This window comes from Cervus elaphus, chromosome 33 (assembly GCF_910594005.1).
Source record: "Cervus elaphus chromosome 33, mCerEla1.1, whole genome shotgun sequence".
Lineage (NCBI taxonomy): Eukaryota > Metazoa > Chordata > Mammalia > Artiodactyla > Cervidae > Cervus > Cervus elaphus.
The window spans coordinates 2395710-2408117 of NC_057847.1; the positions used below are offsets into that span (position 1 = coordinate 2395710).

Consider the following 12408-nt stretch of genomic DNA (forward strand, 5'->3'; position numbering starts at 1 on the left):
GAAAGTGAAAAGACAACCTATAAAATAGTAGACAATATTTGCAAATCATATAACTGATAATGGTTTAATAAGGAGAATATAAAAATACATAAAACACAATGACAAAAAGACAACACAATTTATCAATAAAAATGGGCAATGGACTTGAGTAGACATTTCTGTAATGCTCATCATCATTAGTTGTTAGGAAAATGCAAATCTAAGCCATATGAGATACCATTTACACCTACTAGGATTGTTATAATTAGAGAAAATAGAAATAGCAAGTATCGGAGAGGAGGTGGCAAAACTGCAGCCCTTATATATTTCTAGTGGGAATGTAAAACAGTGGAATTGCTGTGTGAAATAGTTTTCCAGATTGTCAAAAAGCTAAACATAGTGTTACTATATGACCCAGCAATTCTATTCTCAGGTGTATCTCAAAAGGAAATTAAATTGGGGACTTCACAACAGTCAAAATCTGGAACAACCCAAATGTCCATCGACAGATAAACATATAAACAAAATATGGCATATACATAAAACAGAGTATTATTTATCCATAAAAAGAATGAAGTTTTGATACATGCGAGAGCATCAGTGAACCATGAAAACATTATTCTGAGAGAAATCAGACACAAAAGAACAAATATTTTATGATTCCACTTATATGAAATATCTAGAATAGACAAATTCATAGAGACAAAAGGCAGATTAGAGGGTACCAAGCATTGAGGGCTGAGGGGAAGAGAATGAGGAATTAATGCTTAATGGTTACAAAGTTTCTATCTGGGGTGATGAAAAGTTTTAAAAATAAACTGTGGTAATGGTTAAATGACATTGTGAATGTGATTAGCACTGCTGAACTGTACTCTTAAAATAGATCAAATGACAAACTTTGTGATATATATTTTGTACCCTAATGAAAGAAAGATGTCCTGATTGGGAAGTGCATTATCATTTTCCAAAGGAGGTGGGACCTCATTCTGCAGAAAGAAATCACTGAAGTTTTCTAAGCAAAGTAGCTGGAATGCCTGATTTTTCCATGCATGCAACTTTGTCTGCCTGACAAAGTTGCTCTAAATTCTCTAGAGCGCCTACCTATCAAACTGCCTGTGCATAAGTACATCTGATTGGCAATTAGTGCATTCACTGAGAAATCCAAGCAGCACTTTCTAATGTGTCCCCCCAGGCCATGGTCAGTAACATTTCATTCTGTTCTCACTCAGAGCTAGCTCCTCAATGATAGCTAGTCATAAAGGATGAAGTGGTATCTCTTTTATAGCATGCTGTAAAATAAGACTGCTAAGGGGGACAACACAATTTCCAGCTTCACATTCTACTACAAATTCTAACAATGTACCATTGAGACTCTTAAAAATTAAAAGTGTGGTTGGGTATAGATGGCTAAAGATAAAAAGTAACATTTACCTGGGCTATCTTTATCCTGTTGCTCTTCTATCAACCCCCTCCTTGGGCATTAATCTTTCATCAAGAGCTCTGCCATTCCTTAAAGCAGAATCTATGCTAAGTGGTTCTGTACTTTCTCCCTCAAATTTCCTACAGGGTCAAGCTTCAGTGCAAAACAAGGAGCTAAGTAGGTGACTTTACCCCTGTTCCTAAAGCCCTGGGCAATATGATTCAGAGGAGAGCAGAACAAGACTCCTGCCATTCACTGAGCAGCCTTCTTGGCTTAGACGTCCTGGTCACCTTGTAGCAGCCCTGCTCATGAGGAATCCCAGAGGCTCCCAATAATTCACAGGTTTTCTCAGGCCACATGGCTTGTCGGGGGCAAAACCAAAATTCAGCCAGTCTGGGAGGATGCCTTTCCCTCGCACCAAGGTAGACTCTTCTCATGTGCTCGGTTTGCTTTTTTTTTTTTTTTTCCCTTTCTAATACATAACATTTATTGAGGTTTGCTTTTGTAACCAAAATTAGATGCTTTCACTACCTAAAATCACAGGTGAAACCTCTTTCCAAAAGGTGATCTGTCTCATGTGCTCAGAGATAAAATTTGACTATGTTCTATCTGAACCTTGTAGTCTTTTATAAAAAAAACATACTGTACCTGGTCCGGCTCTGAACATATTTCAGGTGCCTTTGGTCATAAACAATACTGTTCTGATGAATTCACTACCTCAAGTTAAGATGAGATAACCTATAGTCTTAAGCCACTCAGGGTGCATCTCTACCGAATATCTCAACAGTTACATACCTCATGTTCATCCTTCAAACCACAGAAACTCGTGAATGGGCTGTGCATACTGTATAGAGTACAAACCACCCTGCCTGCCTCCTTTGGTGAGGTATCACTAGATTATGTTGGCCATTGACTACCTAAAATAGACCACATAAGATTTATCACATATAATTAAGGAATTTCAGCTAAAAAGAAACACTAAGAGGGTCCAGGGGGTAGTTTTAAATCTACCACTAAACCTGTCATTGACTCAAGCATTGAACTTCCAGGGTACAAGCTTAAGCCTGCTCTTAGGGAGTTCCCAGCACACAGTTGGTTAGGCAAGCAGTACAGGCAGCATGGGATGAGTTATATTCGAAGGTGACAATGAGGAGAATCACCAAGGAGTTAAGTTCTAGGGCCTGAGACCAAAAGGTGGGAGCATGTCATTACCTGTACATATAGTCTGCAAGCTGCCCTCTCATGAGAAAAGTCCTATTCTGTCTAGTTTCCCTTTAAAACCCAGCAAAACAAGGCCATTTTTCATCATCTTGTATTTTCCTGAGTTACTTAACAATCAGCATAAACTGTTCACTCACATCACACTTAATCGAGTGCCAGGTGCACTGTTTCCAAGACTTCTGCCTGTGTGAGGTGATTCAGTCCTCACGGTGTCCTTACAGAGAGCACTGAGGCACCCTGCAGGTGCCCATGGGCATCAAACAACTGCAAATAAATTTTAAAAATGATAATAATGGGGAAAAAAAAGAAAAAACTAAGTACTAGAGCTACGCTTTGAGCCAGGGTAATCTGGCCTTAGTTTTGCCCTCACCCTAGTCCATCTAGGGATGTGGCCACAAACATTCAGCAGCGGTTTTGATGTCAAAGCTCAGTGTGAAGCTTGTGGCTCCATTTCAACACCTGGGAACTTCTGTGTAGCTTCCAATCAGGCTTAGGAAACACCTTGATTACAGTGTCAGTAGTTTTTAAATAATTGAGATTGAGAAAATAAAGGTAATGTAAAAGTAAGTGATTCTATTTCTAATCATTTTGCTGCAACTAAACTTTCAATCAATACTGATGGGAAAATGTAAGTGCACAGGACCCCGCTGAGCTGCCGCCCCTCTTCATGCTCCTGCATCCTCCCTTGCTCTCTTCCTGCATGGATCACATCAGGAGGTTGTCATACCCAGGACCCCAGGTATGCTCTGCTACGGGGAGGCCCAGCAGGAGCTGGAATCTGGGCACGAGGACTCACAGCATTCATTATTTTGCACTACTCCCTACTTTCACTGAAGGTCACACAGCTCTTGTCAAGGTGCTTTGTCATCACATCTTTCTTAGTTCCTAGAAAGATGCTCTCTCTCACACACACGCACACATATACACACAAACACTGGCCTGGGATACCACTGTACCCCTCATGGATTCCTCCATCTTGCCCAATAGTGAGTTCACTCAGAAGGAAATAGCAACCCACTCCAGCATTCTTGCCTGGGAAATTCCACGGACAGAGGAGCCTGGTGGGCTACGGTCCATGGGATCGCAAGAGTCAGACCCAACTCAGCAACAAAACCACCACCACCAAGTCTGAGTATGCCATCTGAATGATATAGTGAATATATTCATTAAATTATGTTATAAACATTTTAGTTGAACTATAGCACGCATACATAAAAGTGCATCAATTTTAAATAAACCACATAGCTCAATTACAAAGGGAACTCAACAATGTAACCTCCTGTCCCTTGGTTAGCAGGTATCATTCTTTTTCTATGTTTTACTTTAGTTATTTGTCTTTCTTTTTGCCCACACTGCATGGCATGTGGGATCTTAGTTTCCCAATCAGATATCAAATCTGCACCTCCCGTATTAGAAGTGAGGAGTCTTAACCACTGGACAGCAAGGAAGTCTCCAGTATCATTCTAATAATTCCCTATTTTGCTTAATATCAAGTATATTGTTTTGTTGGTAGCTAACAATACTTTAACAAAGACAATAAAATTTCTCTGACACTGACAACACCAGCAATTTTGAAACAACATTAAGGAAATAGTTACAGAAATAACTCCAGAAATGAAATCTAATCAAACTTACTGTGAGAAAACCTAGGGGAATACTGTGAACTAACTATCAGAGAAGGAGAACTAGAAAATTATTAATCAAGATTATAAATTTTAAAGACAAAGGTAAAATTTTGAAGCCAGCTCACAGACTCTTATAATTTTGATAATCAGTTATCCACAATTTTAGAATTTAGATTTTAGAATCTTAAAGTTTGGGGAAGCAAATTTTTTACATTTTATGTCAACATACAACAAAATCTGATTTGAACTGAAATGAGGCTATTTGCAGTCATAATTTATCCCATTTGTAGAAAATATTCAAGTTTCACTACAGAAATATTAATCCTGGAAGGACAGGGCACTGGCCCAGAACCCCACAGGGGTGTTATTAATATACGCAATTCAGTGTGTGCTCATGGCTTTGTAAAATATAAAAAAAAGATCAGAGTTTTGAAACGTATCTGACACCCAAGAACTTCATGTGGAGACTATGAACCTGTCTCTGCATAACTGCTTGAGCAATCTGGAGTTAATTCCAGTGTGTCTTATTAACAGATAAAAAATACTTGCACATTAGGGAACTATTTCTTTGCCAGATGCATATGAATTGTGACCATGGGCTTTTCTTTCTTCATTATTGTCCACCTCTTGCATATCTTTGGGTCCTTTAGGGTTCTCCTGTCACTCATTGGAAGTCTGTGACAGTGGCTAGTTCTATGTAAATATGCTCTCATACCTAGCTGTACCCTGACCAAGTCTGCCCCTGAATCCATGTACCAACACCTGCTTCCCAGCAGGGGCTCCTCTGTTGCATGCCCTTCATGCATTCATTAGCTAGATGTACCAGTAAGTTGATATTCCATAGGAAAGAACTTGAACTAATGGATGATGGGCACCAATGGGTAATGCTACAACCCCACCGACAGTCCTAAGAAACATCTCATATTTCTTCTCAGATAATCCTATGAACCCATAATGTGATCAGATAATGATTCAGACTTATTTTGACTCACTCCTTTCACTACTCTGCTTCTCTGTCCCTTACTTCTCTTCCCTGGTATCATTTCCCCAATGAAGAATCCCCACAAGAGGCTTTTGCTCCCTAGAGAGCCGAGGATGAGTCAACCACACATGAAATCACAGTAATGAAATTGGAATCTAAAAGAATAAGAAGTTTGTACATGCATCATATTAACCTATATCTTCTATCTACTAATGTGTTAGGCATTAACACAAGGCACTGAGCAGAGAAAAGCTTAGATGGCATGGACCGTACCCTGAATCTAGCTGGGGTAGGGGATACCAGGGGACAGAGAGGTAAACAAAGATTATAACAACACATGAGTTCTAGATTTAAGACATAGTCTATATCACCTCTTCTGAGTGCTAATGAAGATATAGAGCTGCTGTAATTCCCATACACTACTGTGGAAGTGCAAAGTACTACAGTCACTCTGGAAAATTGTGCAGCAGTTCCTTTTAAAGCTAAACACACACTCACAATATGATCCAGCAGTCCCACTCTTAGGTAATTACCCAAGAGAAATAAAAACTTAAGTTTACACAAAACCATGACATGTATGTTTGAAGTAGCTTTACTCACAATTACCAAAAACTAGAAACAACCCAAATGTCCTTCAATGGGCCAGTGTATAGACAAACTGGTATCTCCATACCATGGAAGACTACTCAACAACAAAAAGAATGAACTATTGATACCCATAATAACATGGATGAATATGAGAGAGAAAAGTCAGTCCCAAAAGTTGCCTGAGTCCATGTATACGACATTCTACAAAAGACAAAAATATAGTGATGAATCACCAGGATTAAGGCAAAGGGTGATACAAAAGAATAATACAAAGAAATTGGGGGGGGGGTGATAAAACTATTCTGTATTCTGATTATAGTGGCAGTTACATAAATATACATCTTTGTTAAAGTTCATAGAATTTTGAATTTGAAAAGAAAAATCAATTTTGCCCTATGATAATTTTAAAAATAAAATTAGCGAGAAAAAGAGTATGATAATCACTGTTGTGTTTAGGTTATGATGTTTAAATAAAGGAATGTGTTATATGATGTCATGTGTTATTACATGACATGACACAGTGCTATATGACACCACCTTGTATTATGTGACATCACACTGTGTCACACGGTGCACCTTGTGTGATACCACCTTGTCATGTGGCATCACATTGTGTTATATGGTGTCACATGGTACATGATACACATTGTGTAATGTGATAGCACCTCATGTTACATGGCATTACATCGTATTATGCTTCAATTTACCCAGCATGTCATGTTCAATACGGCACTTCACCAAGGACAACTGATCTGTCCACGGAAGCCCTGGGAGGATCCTGTATTAATTTTGCCCCTGTTCCCATCAAGAGAGTTACTGTAACTCTAAGAAAACTGTATTCTATTTTAAATATTTGCTAATCAAACTTTTCTCCGGGTCAACCTCTTTACTATTTCAGCAAACATGCAAACATACAGATTATGTATTCTAGGATCCCCAGATAAAATAACTTATCCACAATCCTAACCAAAAACACAAGATTTAAAAGCAGAAACAAAATAAACCCTTCAACCCCATAGATATGGTAAAAGATGTGACTAACTTTTTAAAGTATTGTTATTTATACAAAGACTACTGTCAAATGTTAACAAAATTCCATGCAAACTTCAATATATTTTTTCAGTCTTTAAAATGCATGATGTGTTCTTTTAAAATATGATCTCAAACAAAATTAGAAACAAAACAATGTCCTACTGTATTGCCCAGGGAATGATATTCAATATCCTGTGAAAAACCATAATGGAAAATAATACAAAAAGACAATATATATGTGTAAAATTGAGTCACTTTGCCATACAGCAGTAACACAACATTGTAATTCAACTAACTTTAATTAAAAATTGTAAGAAAACAATTGAAGGTATGACAGTAAAGTTTAGATAGAGTTTTACAACGTGTTTAAGTTTGAAAGCTTCTGTATCTGAGACAATAACTTTCCTTCAAGCTTAGTAAATTTTGTGAACATGAAGAAAAAAAGAAAAGAAACAAAATAATCTATGAACACCTAAAGAATTAGCTGATGGAATCCTTCTGCCCACAAACTACCAGTTTTGTAGTATTCATTTAATCTTTAGAGATATAAAGAGTCTTAGTGGTAACCAAGAACCAAAGGAGCAATGCTGTCGTTTGAATAACTAAGTCTTCCCATGATATTCATCTGTTTTACACAGTTAAGAGTCCTTGCTTTCTACAGAAGTTATATTCTTCAAATGTTGTAGTAAATTAAATTTTATAAAAACATTTTAGAAGAGCTCATTTTTTAAGGAAAGCCATAGGTAAAAATTTTATTTGAGGTGAGTTTTGGAAATGGTTTTATTTTGTTTTAAATAAAGATACAATAGGCTATAGAGATAACTATTAAACCAATTAAAAAGATCTAAGAAGCATGAAAAACGTTGATGGACAGTGGAAGAATGCCAGGGTAAACAAGATATCTGGTGAGTTCATTCTGCAAGATGGCCATGTGTCAGGTGGAGATGGGTCATGCAACCTACCCCTTGAGAAAGTACAAAGTGAGAGCCATAGGATTGTGAAAGCAAGAGAAGAGAAACCCACAGGAGCAGGTGGGAGACCAGAGTCCTGCTGCAGGGGGAAATGGATGCGCCTTCGAGTAAGGTGAGGGACCAGTGTAGATTTCTTATAAATCTCCGGCCCTTTCACTAACAGTCTCTAATCTAACCATCAGATCGGGTTGTACAATCTGCTGGACTGTGGCCTTGCTGAAATAACGTCTTATCTTTTCTGGAGGTGTTTCTGAGGTAACAATTTGAAGATCAGATCCAAAATTATTAAGTATGATGCTATCCACCTTGCTCTCTATCCCTTCTAATGTTCAACCTAGAGCAGCTGAGGACCCATGGCACTATGATGTCTCTCTCTACTTTCCTCCTGTTCCTCTCCTCCAGAAAACTTCCCCTCTAAGCCCTCACCAATGTCTGGAAACAAGCTTTGAAAACTTTCAGATTGCGGTATCACTTGAAAAGCCCATAAACAAAAGCTAAGCAAAAAAGTAGACTCACCAAGATCAAGATGAACACCAGGGACAAATGAATTGAGAAAAAACATGAAGATAACAAATACCAACACTGTCAGGCATTTGGCGAGCAAAGTCTTATCTGATATCCTGTGCTGTAAGAGAGGAAAACACAACTCATGTAACTCAATGCAACATAATTTCTGCAACGTGTCCACAATCCTATGTGATTTGAATCACTACAAATTACTCCTTATGATGAAAAATAAAACATCCTGAACTTGAGAGATGGTAAGTTCATGGGTACAGATTCAACACGACCACATTACAGAATCTTGAAATCAAAATCTATGAAAAATTAACACAATAAATTTAAAATATAGTTAAACACTTTTATATGACACATGACTAAATAGATTTTTCAATATGACACAGAGATGCTAAGCTGTTCCCAACCCCACTGCCAGCATTACATGAGATAAAGCCACTGGGGAGCCAACACATAACCTCCAGAGACTTGGCCCTTCAAGACACATGCATTTCCGCAGGTTTTATGTGTTCATTGTCTTTTAGTTCACCTTTCCGTTTATTATGCAAAGCCGCATTCACGTGGCACTGAGGTTAAAATATTCTTGCAATAACTGGACTACTGCTGAATGCACTTAGCAGTCCCCGAGTCACCAAACGACACATATGGATCCTGCTCCCAGCATTCAGGGGGTGAGGGGAAGAGCACCTTCATTAACTTTGGAGTTGAAGACCTCCTTCCAGTGAGCCTGAGCCACAGGGCAAGACAGGGCAAGGTTCCCAAAGGGCTCTGTGCTCTGAGGGCCATGGCTGTGTGCAGCTGGGGCAGGCAGTAAGGTCCCAACAAGCAGAAACAGATGGTTCTACTCAAGGCACATCTAACCAGGTCCCAAAGTGAATCACACTTCACCGTGTGAACCAACAACTGCACTGTGTATTTTCTTCAGTGCGGTTCCACCAGCACCTCTGTTTGTTGGTCTATGCCTAGGATCCAAGTCTAGATGTAAATATAAATAAGGTTATCAATACAGATCTAGGTATAGGTAGATATAGACAGAGCTACGCATAAGATATGGACATAGATAAAGATATAGAGATAGACAAAGACACAGAAATTAGTATAGACAAGGGTATAGACATGGACATGGTCAGACACAGACTTGAGTGTAGGTATGGGTATAGGTAGAGACAGAGATAGATTTCCTCTCTTGATTGCCTGTGGTCACACAGTTAAAGCTGCTGCCACAAAAATCATAAACATATCCCTCTGTGTCACAGTGGCTTTGGCAGCAGATCCTGGCCCCCTGGTCATGGGCTTAGGGGTTGCCTTGGGGGCCACTATCTTCTTTTCCCACCCACTGCCAAGACTTGGAGCTTGGCTGGCCCCCACTCATCTTTCCATTCACCCTCCAAGGAAGCCAATTTTGCTAAATGAGTCTGTGATGCAGAATTGGAAGGAAAGGAGCCTGGCATCTCATTGGGCCAAGCTAAGCATGGAAACTGGGTATTACCATGCCAACTCCAACACTGGAAATAAGGGATCAAGGAAGTCAGAGTCACTCAGCTGGTACAAGATGACCAAAAGTTTGTGCTTTGTTATTTTGGGATATCAATCAAATTTTACCATTTGATTATCTGGGATCATCACAATGAAAAGTTTGAGAAATAATAAGGGTAGCTCTCCAGTCCTTGTTCACCAGGTACACACAGAGGTAGTCTCATCCCTAACTTGTGACCAGAACCACACAGGGTCTGTTTAAACCTGAGGCCAGAAAAGTATCAGAGCCACACCTGCCTTCCCTAACCCTGACCATCTGAGTAGGACAGATGATGGGAGGAGAGACTCAAGGAACATGTTAGCTACAGGTCCCAAAGTTTAAATTTTGTTTAGCAAAGGACCAAATGTTCCTAGCATAACTAGGGAGTGGATATTCTACCTCTCCCTAGGAAACAAACCACCTGGATCTGAAATTTCATGAAGATATTACAAATTACTTCCAGCAGATCTTGGGCAGAGCTCTCTGAGTGGAAGAGGGGCACTATGTGTCCTCAGGTGGGTTGAGAAATTCCACCAAGGCAGGAAAATGACAAAAGAACTCAAAATAATATTTGCCTCCCCAAGTCAGAGCTGTACGACAGAGGACATACATTCTGTTTCTACCCACAAAGGTGTTCCATCTCAAGCAGCATGCCTCTCTTGTCTTGGCTTCCATCTCTTAACCTGCACAATGGGGACCACAGACTTGCCTTTCAAGGTCAGGTGGAGCCGAGTGCCAGCCAACCTTCCCTGCATCCACATTAACCACAGAAACCGCTGCTCTATCTTAAAGGAAATATAAAAAGTTTAACTTTTCAATTCCTGGACAAAATAAGCTTACCATGTCTGGAAAATTATCTTTCTCATTAACTCAAAGAAATAGCTATGTCTTATGTACAATTACAGGAATAAAAGGTGACTTTCAGTTGCAACTTCACATGAAGCCAAGAAAAGGAATTTACTCTGTTCTTCAAGAAATCCCTAAGAAAAGAAACCGTAATACCTTTCTTTGTAGCTCCTGGATATTGGTCTCCCAATTTTTATCTTCCTGTGAGATCTGTCTAAAAGAGAAAAGGGCAGACATCATTTTCCTGGTGGCATTGAGCAGTGAGGCCAGCAGGACAGCAGTCAGCAATAGCATACAGCATGATCCCCGGGCCTGGATGCTGTCCACTGCGTGACACCAGGTGCAGCCACAGAATGGGGCAGCTCTTTTCATATAAGGCACCCAGTAGGGCTGGGTTCATGGACTAGGAAAGATGCTCACTCAAAAGATTCCCAAGGAAAGTAACACACGCAATGACCAGACTGTTCAATGAGGTATGTATGAGTACGGCACAGGAAACATCAGAATACTGGCCTAAATGTAAATAGGCAGGTTTCTGTAATGGCTCAGATGGAAAAGAATCCACCTGTAACGCAGGAGACCTGGGTTCAATCCCTGGGTCAGGACAATGCTCTGGAGAAGGGCATGGCAACACACTTCAGTGTTCTTGCTTGGAGAATCCCCATGGACAGAGGAGCGTGGCAGGTACAGTCCATAGGGTCACACAGAGTTGGAAATGACTGAAGCGACAGGGAATGAGACAGTAAGTCATCTCTTTTTACTTCTTAATTTTCTGAATTTTTTTCAAAATGAGGCTGTGTTATAATTTAATTAAAGGAGAAAACAGTCAAAGAAATGCTACTTGCTTTAGTGGTTATTTCTATCAATTGGAAATCTACCTTGAAGCACTTGTGTCTGCTTCCCTCCCCTCTAGTCATGGTACCCACCTTATCTCCATCTCTATTTCAGTCACTTCTATTTGTTCCCACTTGCCTTTCTTTTTTAACCTTTCCTATCAGCTCATCTTTCTGCCTTATTTCCTCTCTCACCAATTGGGAAAAAGATGTGTGCTGGAGAATTTAGTCTTCATGAGCTTTCACATGTCATAGTATCAATGGAGGTTGACCATGCAGCCACTATAGATCCTAAAGGAAATCACAGCCAACCCAAATGAATGGTTCTGGGGAAATTTTTAAAAATAAAATATAGAAATAAGACCTGTAGAGCAAGTACATGACTTAGATCACCCTCATTACTAGTTGCTTCTCAGTGACTGTGTGGCCTTACAAAGCCTACTGCAGTCTCTGGGCCTCAGTTTCCCTTTCTGTGATCAAAACAGGATGAGCTGATGGAAACTTGGTGAATCTCTGAGTCCACATGTTTCTTCCCATTTTAACCCTGAGATACACTGACTATGTCTTAATGCCCATGTCAGAAGGAGCATGAAGAAACTTGAAGGTCAGGAGATTTAATACATTCAGAGAAATTTACTGCTGCATCTTTAATTTATAAAGTTTTTCCTTTTAAGATCTATGCCTGTTGCTGAAGTTGGTCACTCTGTCCCCAGTCGGCAACTCAGGGCCTTCCTGTAGCCTGGAGACACCAGTTCCTGCTTCTCCGGTGCCACAAGGTACAAGTAGGTTCTGGGCTGAGATGGAGCTGAGGACGCTGAGACAGCGCTTCTCCCTGGGCTTCATCTATGGACAGAGTGAATCTCCACATACTCACCT

The 12408-nt window shown here is 39.8% G+C and overlaps 1 protein-coding gene across 2 annotated transcripts in view; it reads right to left on the bottom strand.

Moving 5' to 3' along the window:
- Positions 1-12408, bottom strand: part of OCA2 (OCA2 melanosomal transmembrane protein) — a 256559-nt gene that overhangs the window by 80943 nt on the left and 163208 nt on the right. For both annotated transcript variants that reach the window (XM_043894730.1, XM_043894728.1), the window contains exons 17-18: positions 10856-10913; positions 8335-8443 (exon numbers count right to left, since the gene is read on the bottom strand). In XM_043894730.1, coding sequence (XP_043750665.1) covers positions 8335-8443; positions 10856-10913 — 167 coding nt within the window. The remainder of the gene's footprint in view (positions 1-8334; positions 8444-10855; positions 10914-12408) is intronic.